Raw genomic sequence first — 26118 nt, forward strand, 5'->3', positions numbered from 1 at the left:
TCACGATGTTGAATTGCCTTTTGGCGTAGTATTTACGTTGGACCACTAGATGGGGACGTTCGTGCGAACTGCAAACCCAGGTGACATATTTACCACACCCGCGCGGCGTTAAACTTCAACGCAAAGCAGCGGCACAGGCGATGCCGTGCGTATCCGCATTCGCTCATTTATGACTCTTCTTTTCGTCAGTTGTCTGTGGGAATCATTTGACGAACCATGGGTTAGGAATCAAGGCGCGATCGGAGGAAGATTGCAAAATAACCCACCTTCCAAAGAATGGGCCCGCGTGTTGACGTTTATGCATACACACGCACGCACGCACGCACGCACACACACACGCACACGCACACAAAGGAGCGCTCTCGAGCACGCAGATGGCCCGGTTGATATAAGCCCCGCCCACATCCCTTTGTCTTCGGGTAATCTATCTCTCTGCAGTCAGGAGGGTCAGAGAAGGCCTCCCTCTCTCTCTCCACCTCTCTCTCTCTCTCTCTCTCCCCCCCCCCCCCTCTCTCTCTCTCTCTCTCTATTTTATTCCCCGATCGAGAACTATTGCATTCATGTGAAATTGTCCATATTCTTGTGTGGCATATTGTTCACAATCTCTTCACTAAATCATGAAATCTACCACTCAGCCACTGTGTGCAGAGAGAGGGGGGGGGGACAGGCGGCCCATCCATCCATCCGTCCATCCATCCATCCAGCCATCCATCCATCCATCCAGCCATCCATCCATCCATCCAGCCATGCCCCTGTTGACCGGAGGGGTTTACAACCACCGCCAGTGTCACGCACAAGAGAATATGGGAAAAACTCCGACATGGCGTCTTTGCAGCATAATAAGATCGGACTTTCTGTACATCCCTTCTTTTGAAAATGTAATCAATAGACTTGGCTGGTGTTTTCATACAGAAGAGCTTTAATACCGGGTAGCCATTTTGTAAGATGTGGTCATCTTTATCGTCATCATCGTTGTCGTCATCATTGTCATCATCATCATCCACTTTCCATAAGTCTAAGTTGCCAGCGGGTGTAGAAGTAAGAGTTCAATAATAAAGGAAAATAAATACCTATAGAGACTTTTATTACTTCAATAAAAGTAAGAGTTCTGCATTAAAACATTATTAAATAATTAAAGGTGTCGGATAACTGTGTTGCTGCAGTTACATAACTATGGTTCTATGAAGGAGGCATAGCCCCTTAGGGGCTAATTCTATAAATCCAACCACGTAAGCAAGACTAATAGGGGTCCAGTGGGGTAAAAGCCCTAAGTGGCTACGCCTCATTCATACAACTGTAGTTTCATAACTGCAGAAACTCTCATTCTATGTCAGGAGGCTCCACCCCATAGGGGCTACACTCCTAATGTTGTACCAGGGGTGGAGACCCCCGATACTAAACTCCCTGCTGGACCTGAACACGGCCTTAGTGTGTAACGATCGAGGGCGAAAGCTGGAGCAGCCAAATCCGATGGTGAACGTAATCTGCGCACACTGCAACCCTGGCAATCCATCGTGCCCCACTGAAGGGCCAGTGGGAAGAAACTAACAGTACGCACACTGTATCAACAGAGAGTGTTCATCACTAAACACAGGCAACAAGTCAGCGTATCTGAGTAGAACGTGAAACAGAATATTCCCTGAGTCCGCTCAGCCGCAACGCCAAGCATCGACTGGGAAAGAGACCCCGCGGAACCATCGACCAGGACGGCGGCGACCAGGATGCCGCCGTACAAATGTCCCAAACGCAGAGGCCCCCAAATGCGGATGGTCAAGCGGCTGGCCAAGTGCAGCCATCGCTTAATAGTTGTTGTCCCGACTGCATTGGAGCCGTGCGGTCCACGTAGCACGCCAGCGCGTGCAGGGGACACAGAAGGTGAAGTCGCCCCTAACCCTAACCCTAGCCCTTACCCTAACCCTCGATCTGTATGAACTCGTCACAACCTTAGGTGTAAAACGCCGGTGTTGGGTTGCAACACCGGGCTGCTGAGATCACCATAAATGGGCTAAGCGGGCAGGTTGCACGGACAGCGCGCACGGTTCCCCGACACGCTTTGCAGAGGTCAGAGCGATAAGCGGCGGCATCTTAAAAGACAGCCGCTTTAACGGGATGCGAGCCACAGGTTCGAAAGGGCGTGCTTATAGAGCGCGTCCAAAACCGGCTCCAATTCCCTCTGAGGGACTTTCGTGTGAGTTGCGTGTGACTTCTGCGCGTGTCCTGTCACGCGTGCAGTCGCAGCCCCATTAAGAAACGCTTCATGAGTGGGTGACAAAACACCGGGCCCATTAGCGAAGCCCTCATCATAAGTCGTAATTGCCGCCACGTACACCCTAATGGTGGACGGCGTCCACCAGACACTGCAGAAATTCCAATGTACATTCGGAAACGATACTGCAGCACGAGGGATCAATATGCTTTTCGACGCACCATCACTCGGACACGTTCCACTCGGAGGCCTCGAGCGGAGAGGTGGACCGTGCGCGAGAGCCCGAAATGGTGGAGATTATGGCCTGTGACAGTCCACGCTGCTCAAGCATGTGTCGTTCAGGCGTCCGGCCAGCAGAGGATCCCAGGACCGGGTAAAGAGGTCGCCGAGCCTCCGGCCTGCGATGGCGTGCGGCGCATGAGGATCCGCCGCGGGCCTGCCACCGCCAATGGTTGGAGCGCCGTGAACCGAAAGTGCCCCGGGGGCTACCAATACCACCGACAGCCCCTCCAATCACGCTCGTTCCATCGAAGGAGACCCCCCCCCCCTTCGGAGCAACCACTCCTACAGCTGTTGTGTAGGAGAGTGCCAATGGCAGCGCCGGCTCCCACTCTCCCTGCCAGCTCGGAATCAGTGAGATAACCACACCCCATTCATTTGCATATAACAGATGGAAATGTGGCATTATGAAATAAAAGTCCCCTGAAATGAATAAAAACCTATTTATTTATTTATTTATTTAACTATATTTACTCATTTATATATTTATATTTAAATGTATTTATATACTGTATTTATTGCATACATTTATTTATTTGATTGATTGATTTATTTGATAGACATGTTTATTTACTTCATAGGCAAATGTATTTATTTATGTATGTATGTTGTTATTTATTTATTTAATATTGACTAAAATGGCATTCCACATAGCCCCGGTGTGCAACCACCGCCAGTGGTCCGGCCACCCAGCCAGGAGAGGGCCGCGTGGAGCGGCCCTCTCCGCCGATCCTCCGCCTCCCTCTCAATGTGGGCAGCGGGCCCAGCGGCAGCGTGTCTCGCGAGGGGGGTGCCGCCCTCGCGCAGCCGCGGAGGTCCCACTCAGGCGCGGCACGTGCGCGGCGGCGGGGTGGTGTGTGTGAACGGCTCTATCGCCTACTCTTGTGACGGAGGGGCTGAAGGTCTCGCTTCGCAGCGGGCAGTGGGCGTCTATAAACCTCACGCTCAGTGCGAGTCTGTGGCGGGCGGAGAGGTAGGAGGTGATAAACCTTTATTCATTTCATTAAAGGAGGGCTCGCCGCTCCCCGTATACGGGAGGGAGCGCCAAGCCGGCTGCTTTAATGTGCGCTTATTATAAAAGAGGTAGACCCGAGGGGGGCCTCCGAGCTCACCGTGGGCGTGGGAGAGTCTGGGGCCCACCCCCGCTCTGATGTACGCCCGGGGCGCCGCGGACGCGAGACGGCCGTAACGTTGGTCCCACGGTCCACGGCGTCAACAGAGAGTATCAACACGTGTGTCAACAGAGTGTTGATACACGTGCAGTATGGTGCACGGTCGGTGCCAAAGCGTCCTGCGTCATAGCGCCCGGGAGAGAAATTCGGGGGGTGGGTGGAAGCTGTGACCACCGGCGGGAGACCACTCTTTCACGACTCAATGGGAAACAAACACGGGTGGTTCGTCGTCTTCTCTGAACGGAAACGCACTCTTCCTCTCGCCCAGAAAGGCCGGCTAGTTGCGGAGAGCGCGTAAATCGCGCTTGACTCGGCGGCGCCGATCTCCAGATTGCTGTCGTCTCGTGATGTCATCTTGTGCTACTACTTTTTTCTTAGATTAGATTCAACTAATTGTCATTGCACAGAGTACAAGGTTCTGAGGCAGCGAAATGCATTTACCCATCCTACTAACTGACGTAGCTAGGAGCAGTGGGCTGCCATACAGCGGCGCCCGGGGAGCAGGTATGGCGTTGGGTGTCTTGCTCAAGGGCACATCAGCACGTTAACAGGAGGAGCCGGGGATCGAACGATTACTAGGCGACCCAATCCACCTACTGAGCCACCGATTGTTCTGATGTTCCCTGTATGCGCCGAACACCAAGACAATTTTCCTCGTACGTGTAAACTTACTTGGCAATAAAGACCTTTCTGATTCTGATTCTGATTCTGGTTCTGATTCTTATTCTGATTCTGAATTGGGAAAAGGAGATGATTAGCCGGCGCCATGGGTTTATATGGCGACGCTGCTCCGTCCTGATTGGCCAAAGTGGGCGCACGAACACATATTCAGCAATCCGCTGATGTGGTTGGATGCATACCGTGAGGAGCATCGCCTCTAAGGGGGCGGAACATCCTGACAGAACAACGGAATTTGTTCTTCGAAAGCCGGGAAGAATTCCAACCTCGAGGCTATGATATATATGAAGAGAAATCAAACAATGAAAGTCAAACGGTATATGTATGGATTCCATTCGTGAAGTGTCAACAAAGTGTGTAACGTGGCGCGAAGACCAGAAAGTCGTTCAAACAAGTGGGACGTTCCTCAGTGTGAGCGACAGGTCGCAGTCCTGTCGGGCTCTGATCCAACAATATTTGTATCTAATGGAAACCCAAAACATAGCCGTTATGCTTCTTGCTGGTGCCGTTTTCAGAACCATCGCCCATTTTTGCAACTTTTAAAAGGAGTGAGATGTTTGTAGCGGAGCGAGTGAGCTACTGTTGGGGTTGAAAGGAACCCCTTGGCTGGTTTCCGACCTCATTTTGCATTTATTGGTCATAGACGTGGTATGACGGAGGTCCGGAATACTTACCGGAATGTTCCTTTTTGTGATTGGCTCTTAGCTTAGCTCCCCATCCCCCTAGCTCGTATGAGAGCGTACGGTGTCCGTACCGTTTCTCTTCAAACAGTTTGACTTTTATGAGATTTACACGAATGCCATTGTACCAACCCCTACATACAAACATCAACTTACCAACACGTACCCTGTACCAACTCTCCTTGCAAAGAATTCTGACAAAGAGATGAAAAGGGGGTTGCCATTGGCGGGGCTAGCAGCCGCTACGCTAACCGGGCAAGGAGTAGCTAGAGCCGGGGATTAATCACGGACAGCAATTTCATGTCGAATTTGTCATGTTTGTGGTTGCTAAACGTGGCCAACACAGCTGCGACTGCCAGCCAGTTAGCTGAGTTAATAAGAGGGTGTACATTCTCGGATTTGTTTTTTTTACCGCAGCCAGACACTAGCTTATGGCCTTGAGGTTTTCGTACCATATTTGTTTTTTCCATATGAATAGCATCAACCTGCTTATAGCTTCAATACTCTACAAAGACCACGAGCACTTTGTGAACTAAATCTTCGTTTTTGAAGAGGTACCTCTCATGGCGGGTATATACGGCGCAGTTTGACAGGCAGCGCACTCCAACCGAAGAAAAGCCTCGAAAAAAACACCATCTTCTCTGTAAATTCTTAGCTTCATCCATCACAAGGACGGGGAATGTATTCGTCTTGCTCGGTGGTGTATTTCGGGTAATGCCACCAGGTAATGGAGTACAGTGAGGGAATGAACCGGAGGAGGAAGTTGAACTCAGGTGCCCCAACGGGCTGATGCACCGACGACCATGTGATATGTGGACCAATGGCGGACGAGGGGAGGCCCGTGGATTGACAGGTAGTTGTCTCCGGGGTCTTGCGCGCAGGCGCGCGCGCACACACACACACGCACACACACACACACACACACACACAAACACACACACACACACAGACACAGACACAGACACAGACACAGACACACACACACACACACACACACACAATCTTTTTTTTGATGCAGGTAGGTAATCAAGAGTAATTAACACAGACAGGTATTCCAACTGGGAGCTATAGTTAGAGAGACATAGAGAGGGAGATGGTTTGCGCGAAGCTATCTGCCGCAGGCCTTAAAAATAGCGGCTGTGGAGTGAGTGTGTGGAGGAGGGAGAAAGACAAAGGTGAGAGACAAGAATGGCGGTGGGAAGACACAAAGGAGGAGAGGAGGAGTGCAGAAAACAGAGCAGAGCGTAGAGACGGTGTGTATAAAAAGCAGCAAAGGGATAGAGATAAAGAGCAACAAGATGAAACAGACACCGGAATGAAGGGAGGCGAGGAACAAGAGGGAGGGAGGGAGAGCGAGAGCGAGAGCAGGACCGAAGAAGGCAAAGGAGAGTTGAGAGAACAGCAGGGTGGGAGGCAGAGAGAGGGAGAGGGATGGATGCGGGAAGGAGAGGAGCGGGCGAGGCTATCGGAGGAGCATCTCCTCCACAGCCCTTTCTCGGCACAGCCAAAAAAGGCCCTGCGTCACAGCATCACAGCACATAGAGTGTAAACACCGTCGGAACTGCCGTCCCCTCATCCTCTGGACTGGGGCTCGTTTGACATGTGATTCTTAAAGATCCGATTTTTACCAGGACGACAAGACTCATTCGAGCATTCGAGTGGGTTTATGGGTATGTAATTGTGGTGCTGGTTTTAATGGTCCCGCAGAGGTGTGGGCCAAATCAAATGAGTGCAAGACATTTTCAAGACCTGATATGGTAACACAAATGTGACCTGTTAACCAAATAGGAATGTCGTGAAATTCCTACATGTACATAAAGGCCAATATGCCATAAAGATAGTGCCATATAGGTACGGGTAGGTACACGACTATATGTTTGAACAACTGTCCTACTTGTGAAGGGAGCATGTATTTGGACTATGTATTTTTCACACATACATACATACATACATACATACATACATACATACATACATACATACATACATCTACCTACCTACCTACAAACATGCATGCATCTACATACACACATACATACATGGTTTGAGCAGCCACATCTGACCTGGATCTAGGTGATTGGGTCAGGGTGGCTGCATACCTGTTGCTCATTGGTTGGTCTAACGAGCAACAGGTTTAAACCCCCATCTTCACACTCGCTCAGGATAGGAACCCTGTCATGACATGCTCCATCTGCTCCTGGCTAACTCCACCTAGCCTCCTCGCTACAATAAAGCGATGTCTACAATCCGTCGTCTGTCTCTGTGCCTGCAGGGCCCTGAAAAAGTCACTTGGGTGGCGTGTGGTCGGAGGAACTGCCACAATCTACATACATACATCCATCTACACACACACACACCTACCGACCTACATCTATCTAACTACATCCATCTACCTACCTACATCTACATACATTATGTATGCTGAGGTGCGTTGCCATGGCGAAAAGCTAACATTTGACTGTAAAGTCCATTGGCCCACTTTCATTGCAAAACATCCACAGGGATGGTCATTTCCATGACAACTTGATAAAGATTCAAATGGAAGCCATATTGGGTTCCGGCTGCAGAAAAGCCAGATTCAGGTGACGCAGCGGGAGACGTCCGCACTATCGGCTCAAGTTCTACACCAAACACCCTCATACGGTGCAACCAACAAACAGGAGGAACACAGGGGGGTGATCGAGAGAAACAAGCTCGATGAAGGAGGAAGACTGTGGAGAGGAGGAAAGGGACACGGGGAGGGGGATGGAAGACGAACAGGAAGAAGTGACGAGCAGGATGGAGAGAATAAAGCGAGACATGAGGGAAAGGGAGATGCCAGGGGAAGGGAAGGGAGGGGATGAAGGCTGAGAGTGGAGCAGAGCTGTGTGCGTGGCGGGGGAGGCGCAGGAGACGGAGGAGGTGAGGAGGAGGGGGAGGAGGAGGGGGGGGGTGGGGGGGGGGATTGTCACAGAGTGGATGGCACGGCTGGAACAGCTAAGATTAAAAGACGAATAAGCAAGCGTGACAGACAGGAAGACAGACAGACAGATGGGCAGACAGACAGACCGTCAGACATGCAGACAGACAGGCGGGCCGGCAGGCAGAGAGACAGGCATACTGAGAAAGCAAGAGAGAGAGAGAGAGAGAGAGAGAGAGAGAGAGAGAGAGAGAGAGAGAAGATCAGAACTGAATTAAAGAGGTGAGGGGAGTGAGTGTGTGTGTGTGTGTGTGTGTGTGTGTGTGTGTGTGTGTGTGTGTGTGTGTGTGTGTGTGTGTGTGTGTGTGTGAAAGAGAGAGGGAGAGAGACATCAGAAGGATCACAGAGAAATGTAGTGAGAGGAGATGAGTGGATAGGGGAGGAGGAGAGGAGGGGACGGGAGAGGAGGAGCGCAGAGTGTGGGAGAGGAGGGGAGGCGAGAGAGGAGGGTGGAGGAAAAGAAGGGGAGGGGAGAGGAGAAGAGAGGAGAGGAGGAGGGTAGAGGAGGTGCGAGGGGAGGAGAGCAGGGGGTATGGGAGGAGGAGTCAGAGGAGAGGAAAGAGGGGATGAGAGGGGAGGGGTGGACAGGAGAGGAGAGGATGGAGGAGGGTAAATGAGTGGAAATGAGAGGAGGAGGGGAGAGGAGGAGAGGAGGGAGGACAGAAGACAGAGACACAAGCAAAGAGCAGGGGGGGAGACGGAAGATGGAGAGATAAGAGACCAAAAAGAGGAAAGGGAGAGCGAGGATCGGTGATGAAGAGAAAACAGCTCAGGAATGAGAGCAGAGGAAGGGAGGGGAAGCGAAGGAAGGGAGACAGAGGGAGGGAGGGAGAGAGAGAGAGAAACAGAGAGAGAGAGAGAAGCGGTTGGTCATCAGCAAGGAAGTGCTAGAGGCTGGAAGGAACGAGTGAGAAGAAAGAGCAAAATGAGAGAGAGAGAGAGAGAGAGAGAGGGAGAGAGGAGGAGGGAGAGAAAAAAAGAAGACAAGATTCGATGTAAGCCGGTGGAGGGCGAGGGGGAGAGGAGGGGCGGTTAGAGGGAGACGGGAGAGGGAGGAGAAGGGAGCGAGGGTGCGGAAGGTGAGCAAAGCAAGCTGCTCTGCTGTGTGTCACCTGTGAGGGAGGGGGACGGGAGCGTGAGGGTTTGCACCACACACACACACACACACACACACACACACACACACACACACACACACACACACACACACTCTCTTGCACTGGTATCGAAGTGAGGTCCAAGTACAGTGAATACACCTGGTTAGTGAGGGCCCATATTTCTGGTGCACTTATAAACCAAGGAAACAGTCAATTCTGAGACCGGCCCTCACAAGTACATGAACACACACACACACACACACACACACACACACACACGCACACACACACACTGTTTAAAATTGACAGTAAGACCAAAGGTAGACAGAGACAGACTAGACAGGCAGGCAGATTGAAAGAGAGGGATAGATGGATAGAAGAGAGAGAGAGAGAGAGACAGACAGAGAGAGAGAGAGAGAGAGAGCGAGAGAGGCAGGCACACAGCCAGAGAGTGAATGACGGAGAGAGGCAGGCAGGGCTGGAGCCCGTTTGGATGGAAGATGCGGGGTGGGTGGAGGAGGAGGAGGAGGAGGGTGGGGAAGAGGAGGAGGGGCAAAGGACAGTGGCGAGAAAGTAGGGGATGGAGACGGAAAGGAATGAAGGAAGGCAGGAAGGAAGCGAGGAGGCGTGAGAGGAGGAGAGGGGGCGGAGGAGGAGAAGGGCGGGGGGGGGGGGGGGGGGGTCGGTGAAGATGGGAGAGAAGTTGGTGAAAGGGGGAAGCTATCCAGAGAGGGATTGTATTGTGGAGGAAGCCGATGAAAAGGGGATGAAGGGAGGAAACGGTTATGGCGAGAGAGAGAGAGAGAGAGAGAGAGAGAGAGGCGGGGGAGCCGAGAAACCAGCTCGGGCAAAAATGGGAGGACACACAGAGGAGCCGGCATGAAGGAAGACAGGAGGTAGAGGTCGGACGGTGGGAGAGGGAGGGCAGGAAAGAGAGAGAGAGAGAGAGAGAGAGAGAGAGAGAGAGAGAAAAGGAGGGATGCAGAGGAGGTGGACAGATGTAGGGGGAAAGAAGGCAACAGAAACAAGAGAGAGGAAGCAATTAGGGCTCTCCCTAAAGGAGGGAGAGAGAGCCGGTTGGTGGGGGCGGGGAAGCGTGGAGGGAGGCAGGAGGAAAGAGGGGGAACGCACTGGAGGTAAGAGGAGAGAGAGAGAGAGAGAGAGAGAGAGGGGACAGATAGAAAGTGAAGGAGACAAAATGGCAGGGAAGATAATTACAGCGAAGGGAAGAAGATGGAGGAGGTGAAGGTGTGTGTGTGTGTGTGTGTGTGTGTGTGTAGTGGGGGCGTCAAGGGAAGGAAAAGAGAGAGAGAGGGGGGGGGGGTGATGTAGGTGATGTAGAATGAAAGGGGGGGAAAAAGTGGGGAATGGAGAAAGGATAGACAACGACAAAGGGAGGAGGAGGGGGGGGGGGGATCTGTAGCAAAGCCACAAGTGTATGTAACCAAACCGGACGTGACGTAGCCCCCAACGCTCCCAGCAACGCCAACGAAGTGACACGGGCGCGCACGCGCACAAACAAAAAGCCAAGTCCGCTGACACACACACGCGCGCGCGCACGCACACACACACACACACACACACACACACACACACACACACCCTCTTTGTATCTAACACTGACACACGACCGAACTGCGCCCGACTCTCGTGCCCTTTCCCCACCACGCGCGTATCACTCAGCGCAAAGCCTGCGCGGCCAGCCTCAGCCTCAGCCTCAGCCTCAGCACACAAGACGCACAGCTGACGAATCACTCCGCCGACCAACTGACAAGTAGACCCCCACCCCCCACCCTCCACCCTTAATTCGTGGGATTCTGACGGCTCGGGGGGGGGGTCAGACAATGACGACGTGCGCACGCCGTGGGGGACTGCCCCGGGACGAGCAGCGGTTCCCCCGACACACAGAAGCCCATGTAAATAGACCAGCTCATGGGTTGAGGAAGGCCCCCCCCCCCCCATATAATATGACCTACAACAAAGCCTCCTATCCCCCTCTACCCACCACCAAAGTCGTGTCCTTGACAACGATTATGGGTAGCTTTGGTCAAATAAAATGAGACGGCGTGTTCTACTTTTTGGTGAGTTGGGCGAGGCGAATGGATGTTTTTTTGGGGGTGGGGTGGGGGGGGGTGCGGATGTCCACCTCTTTTCAGGGGCTGTTGTCTGCCTCTCCCGGCGCACACACGAGTGATGACAGGTTCGGCTCTTTTTTTCAGATTGGTTCCTCGACGGCCCACGACCGTCAAAAAAACAAAAAAAAACAAAACAACCCCCCCCCCCCCAAAAAAAACTAACAAACAAACAACAAAAAAAAAAAGAGTCGTCCCATTTTCAGACTCGTCGGCGTCTTGGTCCGGTCGGTGCAACGCACGGATGAGCGAGGGGGCGGCGGGGACGAGTCGGTCGCCGCCGGGCCGTGGGTGGACGCGGAATCCTCACGACAATCGGTTGCTTCTGTCAAAATGATTTCTATCGGTGGACTGTGAAAGTGTGTATCAGCCACAATTAATATGAACGACGCCAACGGCCTTGCCCCCCCCCCCCCCCCCCCTCTCTCTCTCTCTCTTTTTTTTCGTGTGTGCATTGGACTTAAATGTAGTCCTCGGTCATTATTTCCAGCCTGTGGGTCGAAGATCCACTCGCTCGCCCACTCTTTTAGCCGGAGTGACTCCCGACTCCCGAGTCATCTCGAGAGTCGTTCGCGGCGAGCGAATCGTTCGCGAGTCTAGCGTCACTACGGCGCACACACACACACACACACACACACACACGCTCAGACGCACGGCTGCTCCCAGCTATTCCACGCACTCCACTTCATTGTACCCTCCCGCACGGGCCAGCGGCATCAATTAGGTGGGAATACAGGCGAGTGAGCGAGTTACCCGCCGGCGGTTCGATCGAGGATTATCCATCGCGGGGCGCAGGGACGCGGATAAGTTTGGTGGCGGAGAACCGAGCCCGGACGACACGCAGGTAGAGTGCAACTCTGATCCCCACTCACTGAAGTACGGCTGTGTTTGAACCGGTGGCCACCAGCCTCCGGTGCTGGGTGCTAAGCTAACCGGCTAGCTACTGGCGTCCCCCACACACACATCTGCCGGGGTCCGTTACCACACTGGATGATGACGATAATAATAATAATCATAATAATAATCATCATAATAATAATCATAATAATAAATAATTATTATTCAAAAAATGGACAATAACTGGCAATAGGCAATAAGGCGAAAGACTAACTACAAGATAGAAACATTTGGGAATATATAATAACCCGCCCCCCCCAAAAAAAAACTAGTCTGTTTTAACAATTCACACTGTCAAAAATAAGAAATATGCTTATGTGTTAACTTTGAAGGGAATCTGTAACGAGACCGCTCTTTCTTTTAGATGTTGGGAATCATACAAATAGGAAAAGCTGTTACCGTCTAGATAGGGACGTGTCGGTACAGCCGCATAAGTCGTTTATAATAAAAAAAATAAATAAAATAAAATAAATAAAAATCCACAGTGAGCTGAAGTTAATGCCTGCAGTGACAGCGGTGGGGATACGAGGAGGCTTCCACAGGCTCACAAACTGGACATCAGAGGGACGGAGGCACTTCAGCTGGAAATGAATGCTCATTATTTCTGGATATTAGTCGAATGTTGGGCCAAGTTTGCCTTTCAGTGAGATGGAGCATTGTGGAAATGCCTCGGGAACGAGAGTGACGTTCGTACGTGTGATTTAAATAGAATGCAGATATAATAACGTTTGATATATATTTGTAAATAATCAACATGCACCTTTTTCCCCGGCAGCGCAATTCAACACCAGTGTATTTCATGCTGCGTTTATGGTAACAGTTACAACGCTGACTTTTGACAACTCAAATAAAGGTTGATTTTTGTTTCGCACTGTCCTTAAAATTGTTGACTTTTTGGGGCTCGAGGCTATCCCACGCTGTCTATTCTGTTTTTCAAAGTGAACGCGATCAATTGGGTTTATTTTGTTTCCTCCTTTTGTTCCTTAAAATATGTCTGTTATAAATGTTTTACTGGGGGGGTGAAGGGAAAAATAAAAGTTTAGAGCCGAAGTCTGAATATGAATATGTAGTAGGAAGAGACAGCTGCCTGCCGTTTGGGGGGGGGGGGGGTGAAAGACAAAGACCCCCAGACTCTCGGTCACTTTTTATTGTCTACCGAAATTATTACAAACTCCGGAATTCAACAAAAAAACATAAATAAGGACAATCAACACCGTGATGAGAATCGTGTGAATTTGGACTCCCTTTGTGATCGCATATTTGCATATTACTTAGGTTACGCTCTTATAGAGGAAACGTAGTAAATACACGTACGTACGCGTGTGTGCGTGCGTGTGTGTGTGTGTGTGTGTGTGTGTGTGTGTGTGTGTGTGTGTGTGTGTGTGTGCTTGCTTATCGGTGCCATACGTAGTCCCTCGTTCTGTGTAGTACCTACATTTAACTTCGATTATAAAAGTGTGAGTTAAGTGAGTGTGCGCTGTCCTGACTTGACCGTGGAGTCCTTTGTGGCTCTGTCCCGGCGGGGGGGGGGGGGGGGATGTCTGGGTTAGGGTTTAAATTTGCATAGATATACGTTTAGATTTTCGGATGACCGTGGCTGCGCTCAGGACGCCCACGGATAACGACACTAACAACTGATTGTTGTTGTTGTTGTTGTTGTTTATTTTGAAGACGTTATCACTTTTTAATTGGTGCGCCCGTTTGCATGCGCGCATGCGCGTTGAGCTCCCGTTGTCGGGGGGACGCTCGAGACACTTTTGTGTTGAAGGGTGAAACGCTGTTTTTTTTTTTGAGATTCGATTCTCGACTAGTCGCCCAGTTAAAATAATAATACCAACAAACAAAACAAACCAAAAAAAAAAAAAAAAAAAAAAGAGTCGTACGATTTTCCGACTCTTTCATTCGTCTTTATTCAGTTGGTAGAACGCAGCTGTAGCGGAGAGAGGACTTCCGGGGAATGCCGAGCGGGCGGTTGCTCCTGTGAGTTGGGAATGGAATTCTTGTCATGGAATCATGTCAAAGTTATTTATTTCAGTGGAATGATGCGAACGGTCGACCCCAGTTCGTCACAGTCTTCAACAAATAAGCACTATGATACTGATAGCTATTTCTATCGCACGTATCCAGATCAAATTGTCAACATGTGGAAACTGTGCGGTTCGACTCTTTTTTTTGGGATCCGATTCTTTTGTCAGTGGACAGACTCGTTAGTTTGGTTAACATGTACAAGTTGTCAAAATTTACAATCGATTGCACACTGTGCGCTTTAAGTGTGACGATGGTAGCTATATGTAGGGTTATGGAATGGATATGATTATGTATGCTGTGGCAGGTGAAACATGCTCTCTGAGGGGATGAAAAGACGATTTTCCCATGTAGTTTAAGAATTAAGGTTTTAAAACAAAACAAGACTTGATAGATAGAATAAATGGACACAACAGTTTGCACGTGTGATGGTCCAAGATGTTACCCTGCCGACAGGGAGCAGAGGTAATGTGTGTGTCTGTGCGTGTGTGTGCGTGTGCGCGGTGGTTCCAGCCATGCCCTCCGTGATGGAGCGCTCGGGGGCCGGGGTCCTGTCCAGAAGCCGAGCCCAAGACCGTAACCAATGGCAACAGCCAGCCGCACTCCGAGGAGGAGAGCAGCGATGACGAGCATGCGCACGGTATATGCAGCCGTCACACACACACAGACACACGCACACACCATGTTTCATTATGATGATCTCCCCTACCGATTCACTCGTCTCGATTCATTCCCCGACTCCCCGCCCTTGACCTTCACCTCGTGACTTGTCCCTTCTGTTGCGGGGACGGATCATGTGACGCGCGCTCGCCATAAGGCAGCGCAGTCTCCTCCAGGCGGCCATTACACCGCCCTGTCAGCTCCAGTAGTTCCTCTGGTGTCTACCGAGCCCCTACTCCTACTCCCGCTCTTCCCTCTCGTCCTCTCATCCGCATGCCCACGTGGACCCCTCCTGCCCTTCCTCCGTTCACTCCTGAGCCCACATCGCATCCTTTGGTGTCCTTTAACCCTCGCTCTGCCGGCCAACTCGGCTGAGAGCCTACGGAGCGCTCTCAGCATCCCAACATTCATACAGTTCATGTACTATCCAACCCCGGTGAGCCGCCCCCCAGGTACAATCAGTCCACTAAGATGAGCCGCTGGTACAGTCAGCAGAAGTCGTCGCCGGACATGACACGTCCTGCCACAAAACGACCATGTTGTCCTTGCTGAACCCTCCTTCATCTCCCAGATATCCATCCATCCCTCCTTCCTCTAACGCCCCCTCTCGCTATCCTCCTCCTTTCCTCCGCCAGCTGCTTCTTCTCTCCTCCAACCCACCGCCCTCCAATCTGTCCGTTGTCGGTCCCTCCGTCACCCGTTTACCCACCACCAACGTGCCTTTCCCTGTCTAACTCTCCTCTCTCTCTGTCTCTCTCTCTCTCCCCCCTCCGTCTCCACCACTTGGCAGCTAGCACTAGCTGCTTCACGTCTGCCAATCTGCCTTTGCTCCATTTTTTTTTGTCCGGTCCCATCCGTCCTTCTCTTTTTGCCGAAAATTCCCTCACTGACTTTTTCCTCTCCGTCACCGTCCTCCATTTTCTCCCCTACACCCATTTTCCAACACTCCCAACTATCACTTACACTCTTCTTCCGAATATTCCTTGCAAAAATATTGAAACGGTACAATTTCAACTGAGGCTCGTTATGTAGGTACCTTGCTTTTGACAGGTTGGGGTACTAAAACACCCCAAAAAACAACCGCTTTGACCAAAGTTACTGATTGCGATTGAAGGTTCTGCCGACTGAGACTGTAATGAAATGGTGCCAGCGGTGTCGTTACAACCCTACCAATATATAGAATATCAGACTTCAATCCTGCTTTTCTTTCCACAGACAGTATGATCAGAGTGGGCAGCGACTACCAGGCCCAGATCCCCGAGTTCAAACCAGGTGAGAGAGAGAGAGAGAGAGAGAGAGAGAGAGAGAGAGAGAGAGAGAGAGAGAGAGAGAGAGAGAGAGAGAGAGAGAGAGAGAGAGAGAGAGAGAGAGAGAGAGAGAGAGAGAGAGAGAGAGAGAGAGAGAAAAAAAAGTGGCTCGAGCTGTCACCATTAAGTTTTAGTCGACGAATTGCCAAACAAATAATTGGGGATAATAATTTTATTTATTTATTTTTAATAAAACTTATAATACTTTAATAAATGGCTATCAATTTGACGAAGCGCTGTGTTATGGCATTAAAGATTAAAATATAAAGAATTTGAATAGCCGGTTAATTTTCCTCAACCCAACTGATGGAATCACACCTCAGTCACATTCTATTTATTGGCGACATTTCTATTATTGGTATTAAATGCCCATTAAAGGATCGATAGATAACTTTTTTGCATTTACTTATCATTATGAAGTTAATGTTGATCACAGTGTGATAGCTATAGAATAACGACACCAGCCTCCATATCACTATGCATCCAGAATGCCGCCGAGTACAAACTCCCGGGAAAACGGTGGATTTGCGGCAATGCATCGCAGGAAGTGCGTCAACCAATGTGCAGAAATGGTGGACGGTGGAGCAGTCTACTCCAGATAGAACATCAAGCCTTGAATAGCCTTGAATAGTAAAGTGATCCGGGCGTCTCTTGCGACAGCGGCGCAAAAGCTGTCAGTTGCCCCTTTAAGCAGGGGCCTCAAACTCTGCTCTACTGCCATGACATGAAGGGAAAAACAAACTGTCCCATGTTTTCTTTTTTTTCATTTTTTACTCTGCATTCATCAATTTCCCTAATAATACGTATAAAAATAGAGAAATTGTTGTGATTGATGTAAATATAAATTATGTGGATTAATTAAGCTTTGTGATTTAAAAATAATTTTGCAACATGTGGCGGGCCGCATTCAATTACGGCCAGATGTGGGCCTGTAGTTTGGGACACCTGCCCTCAAGTTTGGGTAGAAACACGATTGTGGATTTTTAACGATTTTACCCCCCGAAAAAAACTCAATCTGCTCTAATAATTGCGATCAGATCATTATGTAATAATTGGGATCTCACGCCCATCATGCACATTATGTCTGTGTATCACCAGACAGTCCAGCCCGCTACAATGAGAAGGACCAGAGAAGCGTGCTGGTCTGGTGTCCCAACAGCCAGATCTCTGATGCCATGTGTAAGCTCCTACACACACACACACACACACACTTACACACTTACACACACACACACACACACACACACACACACACACACACACACACACACACATTCTACTGGTATCAAAGTTAGGTCACAGTAAATACGCCTAGGTAGTGAGGACCCATGTTACTGGCGCACTTCCAAGCCAAAGAAAATAGCACGGTCCTCACAAGTATAGTAAAACAAAGGCACATACACATCTAGTCTTTGCTCAGTGGTCCGAGCTAAAACGACTCCACGCTTTTTTTTGTTCTGTGGTTCCCCCCCCCCACTTCCTTTCCTTTCCACCACTCTGCATATCATACACCCCCTCTCCCCCTCAGTGGATGAGTACATCCTGATGGCCAAAGAGAAGCATGGCTACAACATGGAGCAGGCGCTGGGCATGCTGCTGTGGCACAAGCACGACGTGGAGCGCTCCCTGGCCGACCTGGCCAACTTCACCCCCTTCCCCGAGGAGTGGACGGTGGAGGACAAGGTGCTGTTCGAACAGGCCTTTAGCTTCCACGGCAAGAGCTTCCACCGCATCCAGCAGATGGTGAGAGACACGTTGGAAAGGTTGGGTGTGTGTGCGGTCTGTTTCTTTTTGTTTTGTTTTTTTTGGTTTATCGTGTGTGTGTGTGTGTGTGTCTGTGTGTCTGTGTGTGTGTGTGTGTGTGTGTGTGTGTGTGTGTGTGTGTGTGTGTGTGTGTGTGTGTGTGTGTGTGTGTGTGTGTGTGTGCGTGTGCAGCTTCCAGAGAAGCTCATCTCCAGCCTGGTGAAGTACTACTACAGCTGGAAGAAGACAAGGACCAGGACGTCCGTGATGGACAGACAGGCCAAGAGGCTGGTGAACAAGAGGGAGAAGGACGACAGGTTGGTAGACGCGCCAACAGGGGGGGAGAGATGGCAGGAGAGAGGGAGGTAATGGAGCCAAGGGGAGGTGCACGGGACATGGCAGAGATGGGGAAAGAAAAAATAGGCGGCGGTAGCTCCAGCGGTCGTCGTCAGGCGACTGCAGGGTTGGCGGTTCGATCCTCGGCTCCTCCTGGCTAATTTCCTGTGAGCAAGGCACCGTACCTCTCTGAGCTCCCGGCGAGCTGGTTGTCTCCCTGCAGGGCTGCAGGGCCGGCCCCGTTGCACAGGCAAATGCCAGGGACACAAGCTGCTCTAGGCGGCGTATAACTTCAACCTTGTGTTTTCCCTGATATGTATTTTTATTTAAAAATCTGTTTTTAAATATTTTTTTTTTTTATATTTTTTTTATTTTATGTAAAAAATGAATCTATATTTAGCGTACAACTGTGCAATTAGCACATACTATAATGGTACTGTGCCCCAGCATGTTAGTTGTTGTTATTGTTGTTGTTGTTGTTGTGGAAACTGCTCGAAACTCAAGTGTGAAGTAGGGCTGCACGATATATCGTTTCAGCATCGTCATCGCGATGTGCGCGTGCGCAATAGTCCCATCGGAGGACGTGCGATGTCAAGTAAGGTAAATGAACTCAAACACGTCACGCTACAACTTTTGTTTTTATTCTGCTTGATACAAAAGGAAAACTTGCACCGCTCTCATTTTCCATTACGACTCAACAAGAGAAGTCTTCTCCGATATGACATTATTTACTACGCGTTAAGGGTTCTTGGCAGGGTTGGGTGGGCGTCAAGGACCCGTTCCCAATTTCCAAGGACCGTGGGAGACATGGGCATTTAGATTCTGCTCATCAGGGCCTAGATTTTGTGCTCCCGACTCGTTCACCTTGCGTTGTCGTGGCGCGGTAGCAGACAGGCAAACGTTGGAATAATCCACCCAATGAGTAATGTCCCCAAGTGCCAAGTTCCCCCCGTGTTTGTTTTCCATCGCTCCCAGGTGCAGATAACGTAAAGCACCGTGGCGTGGAATATTACCGTAAAGTGGTTCTGCCGCCGATTTGCGGCGTAGCGACAGAAACGGTATCGAGGTGTGCACACACTTTTGCTTACATCCTGGACCTGCCCAGACCCCAGACATGTTTCTTTTTACGAATATTTTTTCCACCATTTATTTGAATTGTTTGGGTTTGTAATGGTTTATAACAGTAATATTTATTTTTATAAATGAAGGGAAAAGAAACCTTCCTGTCACAGTTGACAGTTTACAGGTTGAAGCCTAAGTGTGTCAAGAATTAAGATATTGATATTTTTATTTGCTATGCAGATGCACTCCCCTACAAAACCACCCCAATCATCCTAGAATGATTGATTCCTTTGAATTACAAATACAGCCTTTGGAGTCATGTGGTGAAAATTCATGTCGTTTTTTGCAAGGATGTATGAAGGATGTGAGAACACTGATGGTTTTATACAATTAGTTCCAAAAGTATTGCCACTAAGTCAGCGTGGTTAACAATCAGCATTATATTTCAGTAGAATGATGACAAACTACATTTATTTGCAAAACAAAGTGTGTAGAATGTTTTATTTTTTTTTAAGATTATGTAATTATCCTGACATGAATTCTGGGATTAATTTTGCAAATACTTTCCAACGATAAGCGCTTATAGGCACACACCAGATTGTACCTAAAGGCAGGCTTTTTTTTTTTTTTTTCTTAACCCTTGTTCACCTTGTTTTCTGTTCATTAGATCTTTTTTTTTTTTCTTCAAAACTTTGTGTAATATTTCTGTCCGATTTTTCTTGTAATTTACTTATGTAGCTTTTTATAGTCTGCACACATTTTCAAGTTATTGACCTGTCTGGATAAATAAAGGTTGAATTAAAATATTACAATATTTATAGTTGCGCTTTGGTAATATAGGCGCAAAGTTTTGACCTCATAGCCAAGAAAATTACTAGTGGTGCATCGAAAGCATGTATGATGGGTCATAAGGGGGCACCATCAAAAATCTTGCCTAGGGTGACTGCCGTTGGTGTGTGAATAGGCTGTTTAAATGTAGTCCATTTATTGAAATAGTGCACGGTTGTAACTAAGAGCGTTTAAGAGACCTCAAACACAAGGCGGAGGAAAAAAGTCTGCAGATTCAAAACACATTTTTCACCCAATGACAACATTCATCTTAAAGTGGCAATCCGTGAGATTATTTTGTCAAAATTGGAATGGAATTCTGGGACTTGTAGCGTAATCGGTCGTAATACACTGAACAGATAATGAGGCCCGGACTTTAGAACTTTGCCTTCATTTCGGGTTGTTTTTTTGTTTTGTTTTTTTCCTTCAGCAACGATGAGATTGAGGAGGGAGACCCCGGCAGCGACAGCGATTTCGAGGTCAACGCCAAGAAAGAGGTGAGCGGCCCATTGGAGAGCCTCCTGGTAATTGCACTGACGACTAATCATTTGATAAAATAATTAGTTGATGAAATAATTATTTGATGAGATAATTGCACCGACAACGTTGACGAAGTGGACCATTTCCTATCCAGGTTAAAAACGCTCTCCCATTCGATGTGTGCGCCCGTGATGCAACGGTCCTTCCCACTTTACCCAGGCGGCGAAGCAGAACGCCGGCAGCGCGGCCCCCGACAAGGGTGTCCCGGGCCGTTCTGGCCTCATAAAGAAGGAGAGCATGGGGGCCCAGTACCGACACCACCCGCTGAGGGCCCGCCGCCGCCCCCCCAAGGGCATGTACCTGGAGCAGGGCGACATCATGGCGCTGTCGGCCTCCCACGACTCCGGCGTGATGTCCATACGACAGCTGGACACACACCTGGTGTCCCTCAAGAGACAGGTGCCTATAAGGGACACACAAACACGTGATGGTGCTCGTTTGCTAATAAAGCTAAAATAAATAAATAAAAAGACAAAAAGCGGCCTCTTTTTTTTTTTTTTTTTTTTCTCTTCGCTCACTCCCCCTTTATCTTTCTGCCTCCCCCACCTCCCCTCCCCCACCTCAGGTGCAGAGCATCAAACAGAACAACAGCAGTTTGAAGCACAGTCTGACTGAGGGAATAGACTCCTGCAGGCCGGCCGAGGTATTTTATTTCATTTTTTTTTTTCTTCTATCCTCTCGCTCTACGTCATGCTTTCTTTTCTTTTTCTTATCGTTCTACCTGTTGTTTCAAACTCAATATGGAACTTTTGTGGAACAGGTCCACATCCATGGCCCCTCCCATTAACCAGTTGTTACTTTGGTCACAGTTGGAAGAATCATTTTTAATAATAGTGGTTTTTTTTTAATCAATAATTGATAACCGACATTGCACTAGAGCAGTGTTTTTTCAACCGCTGTGCCACGACACGTGCAAAATAAATCATGGAAACTAGCTGTTGTGTTGCAAGATCAAAATTGCTCGGCTGCCCTAGTTCATCGGTTCCAATCAGAATAGGTCGGGGAAACACTTTAGTTTAGGGTGTTTCGTACTTTAGTCAGAGTTATGTTTTTGACACACTTTATGGATTGTAAAAGCAATGGAAAATCTTCTGCACACACCAAGCACAGCAGCTGCCGGTAAAAAGTGAGTTGCCGTACATGGATTAATATGGAGGGAAGCGGAGGACCTGTCCTGCTCCCCGCTCCACCACCCTGCTTATCTCTCTCTCTCTCTGGTCTCGGTCGTCTCTGATCTCTCTCTGGTCTCATCAGTCTGTTCCCCTCAGCCGCTTTTTTTGATCCATTCACTTCTTTGTCCTTCCCTGCGCTCCCATTGGACACTGCCTTTCCCCCTCGCGGGACTTGAGATTAGTCTTAGTCTTAATCTCTCTCTCTCTCTCTCTCTCTCTCTCAGCCCGTTCCCAAGATGAACTCGCGCTGGACCACGGAGGAGCAGCTCTTGGCCGTGCAGGGTGAGCGAGGGCCTTCGATCGCCCTACAACCGCCACCCACACCCAAACACCACTGCAATCAATGGGGTTTCAACGTCATCTAATTTAGAAAAAAAGTTGTGTTTTGGACTCACGATGGCAGCGTTCTCACCAGATCCTTGAGATGCTGGAATTGCGTCCTTGGAAATTGAAGTACTGGAATACCTTGAAAACAGCCCCTTTTGTGCTGAAGTGCTTGGGAAAAACCCCAGAAGGAAATGCCGTCATCGGAACGTGTGATATTCCCCCTTGTCCAAATAATGAGTGGAATCAGCTGATCAATAGTGATGATAAGTTTGGCTCTTTCTGGAGGCTCTTTATGGGCGACTCCGTCAAATCAGTCACGACATTTTCACCGACTCGACGATTGGTGGCGGACGAGTCGTGCGCTCGGCTCTTTTTGATCAAGAGTCGTGCTACAAGCCTCGGCTTGAGCCGTAATTGAGAACACAAGACGAGAGGAGATGGAAATATCATACTCTGAAACTGTTAAAGGAGCAATTTCCCACGGCGGTCGACCGCTTTGATAGTGTTGACATGCAATGAAGCCATTTTGTTCCTCCTCTCCTCCTCCTTGCGTCTCCAGCCATTCGTCACTACGGTAAAGATTTTGGAGCCATTGCCGAGGTGATCGGGACCAAAACGACAGCGCAGGTGAGACCTTCCTCTTCCTCCACAGCCGCGGTCCTTCCCAGAGACCTCCTTTTTCGATTTTTACTTAATTTATTTTTTGTCCATTCAAGTTTTTTTGCAATTGCCGCAGTACTACAATAGGTTGCCAGGAGGAAGCAGTGTGACTTTCTGTTTCCTTTCTCTTGCATTGGCATGAAGTGCAACACAGTCAATAAAGCAGTGGATAAAAAGTTCTTGTGACCATTTTTCAGACTAGACGGTCGGACTATATGTCGGCTTAAATGTTTGCCCCGTTGGACTGCATTCAAGCACCTTGAGAAGCATTGGGAACCAATATTTTGATAAGGCCAGGGATTGAAAAACGGCAAACTACCTTAACACACGCACGTTGATCAGCTTATTTCCCCGCGGCTACATAAAATGGCGCTCTAGACAGTCTGGTCGGAGCGAGTGACCTTGGTGCAGGGAGTTTAAAATTGGTTACATTAGCGAGAAATATGCTGTCACACATCCTTGAACGAAAGAGGCGGTATATGCGCGCGTGTCCTGGAAATGTGTCTCGTGTGTTCCAGATGAGTTCGTTCTTTGTGAGTTACCGGCGTCGCTTCAACCTGGACGAGGTGCTGCGGGAGTGGGCCGCGAAGCAGGTGGCCACCGCCCGGGACCAGCGGGACCCCCGCAGGGGCGGCGAGGAGATGGGCGGGGCGGCGGAGGGCGGAGCCGAAGAGGATGAGGTATTTACACAGTGGAGGAAATAATTATTTGATCCCTCACTGATTTCGTAAGTTTTGCCCACTGACAAAGAAATGAACGGTCTATAATTTTAGTGGTACTTTTATTATAACAGTGAGAGACAGAATATCAAAGAAAATCCAGAAAATCACATTAAATAAAAGATGTACATTATTTTGCATTTCATAGATTGAAATAAGTATTTGATCCCCTATCAAAACATGACTTAGTACTTGGTGGAGAAACCCTTGTTGGCAAGTACAGAGGTCAGACGTTTCTTGTAGTTGATTACTAGGTTTGCACACATCTCAGGAGGAAAGTTGGACCACTCCTCTTTGCAGATCATCTCCAAATCTTTAAGGTTTGGAGGCTGTCGCTTGGCAACTCCAAGCTTCAGCTCCCTCCACAGTTTTTCTGTAGGATTAAGGTCCAGAGACTGGCCAGGCCACTCCATGACCTTAATGTGCTTCTTCTTGAGCCACTCCTTTGTTGCCTTGGCTGTATGTTTTGGGTCATTGTACCACCACCACCCATTTTTAGTGTCCTGGCTGAGAGAAGGAGGTTGTCACCCAGGATTTCACGGTACATGGCCCCATCCATCTTCCCTCGAGGCGGTGAAGTCGACCTTTCCCCTTGGCAGAGAAACACCCCCAAAGCATAATGCTTCCACCTCCATGCTTGACGGTGGGGATGGTGTTCTTGGTCAGAATTCCTCTTCCTCCAAACACGGCGAGTCACATTGATACCAAAGAGCTCGATTTTGGTCTCATCTGACCACATCACCTTCTCCCAAGCATTCTCTGAATCATTCAGGTGTTCACTGGCAAACTTCAGACGGGCTTGTACATGTCCCTTCTTGAGCAGGGGGACCTTACGGGCGCTGCAGGATTTAAATCCATTACAGCGTAGTGTGTTACCAATGGTTTTCTTGGTGACTGTGGTCCCAGCTGCCTTGAGATCATTAAAAAGCTCTGCCTGTCTGATTCTGGGCTGATCCCTCCCCTTTCTCATGACCATTGATACCCCACGAGGTGAGATCTTCCGTGGAGCCCCAGACCGAGGGAGATAGACGGTCATTTTGTGTTTCTTCCATCTTCGAATAATCACGCCAACGGTTGTCCCCTCACCCAGCTTCTTGCCAATGGTCTTGTAGCCCATTCCGGCCTTGTGCAGGTCTACAATCTTGTCCCTGATGACCTTACACAGCTCTTTGGTCTTGCCCATGATGGAGAGGTTGGAGTGATTGATTCTGTGGACAGGTGTCTTTTATACAGGTAACACGTTGAGACAGATGTCTATTATACAGGTAACGAGTTAAGACAGGTGTCTTTTATACAGGTAACGAGTTGAGATTGGGAGTACTTTCTTAAAGCGAGAGGACTAATCTGTGGGAGCCAGAATTCTTTATGGTTGGTAGGGGATGAAATACTGATTTCACTCAATGAAATGCTAAATAATTTATATCTTTTATTTAATGTGATTTTCTGGATTTTCTGGCCGATTTTCTGGGCATCTGTAGTTCAAGTTTTAAGTGAATGAACGTTTACATCTACATATGTCGCCCATTTCTTTTCCCCTTGTTTTGCCTCCCTGTGAATTTGAGAGCCTGACAAGTGCCTTTTCCCATGCTGCTATGGTACAACTCACTATATTGTGTCAAAAACTCTATTTGTAAAAAGAATTTTTCAGTCCTCATAATTCTGCCTTGTCAACATTGATTCAGACAAAAAACAATGAATCTCAATGAATGAGGTGTGTAGTAATAATAATAATAATAATAATAATGATGATAATAGTGATTTTCTGACTCCTGATATTTCCTCTCACCGTCCAGGTCAAGATGGAGGACTCTCCCCTGGACTCTGGCGGCAGCTCCTCCCCGCTGTCCTCTGCCCAGACCCCGCCCTCCCTCTCCCAGCCGCCGCCCCTCCTCCGTCCGGCACCGCCCTCCGCCCCGCCCAGCCTCCTCCGCCAGCCGCCGCCACTCCAGACGCGCCCGCTGCAGAACCGCACGCCCCACAACCACCCCCCGCCGCCGCTCATCCGGCCCGCCGTCTCCTCCTCTGGCCATGGGGCCGCCTCCGGCCTCAGGGCCCCGGGGGGCAGTAACGGCTCTTCCCCTCCCAACTCCTCTGCCATCTCCACTGCCACTCAGATGCCCCCCTCGCTGGTGGGGCTGAAGGTGGAGCAACCCAGCGCCTACTGACACACCCACTGGAAACACACATGACACACACACACACACACACACACACACACACACATACACACACACATACACACACAAAGGGGTATGAAGATTGAGCATGCATACAAGTGCACACCCCCACACCCCCACACACACACACACACACACACACACACACCGTCCTTTCTGATTCTCTGGTCACTACTTCCTTTTCACATTTAACAACACTCTCCAAGTCCCTCCTTAACACTTGCTCCCTTTCTCCCCCATCTTTAATCCCTCGCTTTCAAGGTCCTCTCTCCCTCACCCCTAGCTCTCTTATTTTCTTAATTCCTCGCTCCTTAACCCCCCCCCCCCCCACGGGTGTTCAAGTCGCAGGATGAACCGTATTCCCGTCGGCTTTTAAAATCTGGCCACAGCCGGTTGTGCCGCAAAAAAGCCCTTTCTACTGTACTACCTACCTTCTGCGGCACCTACCTCCAGCACTGTAGC

General features: G+C 49.3%; 1 protein-coding gene across 1 annotated transcript; it reads left to right on the top strand.

The window, feature by feature from the left end:
- Positions 1–14640: 14640 nt before the first annotated feature.
- Positions 14641–25644, top strand: rcor2 (REST corepressor 2; the record flags this gene model as incomplete). The annotated part of the gene is given in 13 exon segments (XM_080023184.1): positions 14641–14694; positions 14696–14765; positions 16001–16057; positions 17191–17271; positions 17621–17835; positions 18028–18152; positions 20492–20558; positions 20761–21000; positions 21167–21244; positions 21998–22055; positions 22660–22727; positions 23279–23440; positions 25273–25644. Coding segments are annotated over 13 exon segments (1647 nt in total).
- Positions 25645–26118: the final 474 nt, after the last annotated feature.

Source organism: Zeus faber (assembly GCF_960531495.2).
Source record: "Zeus faber genome assembly, chromosome: 22".
NCBI classification, from domain to species: domain Eukaryota; kingdom Metazoa; phylum Chordata; class Actinopteri; order Zeiformes; family Zeidae; genus Zeus; species Zeus faber.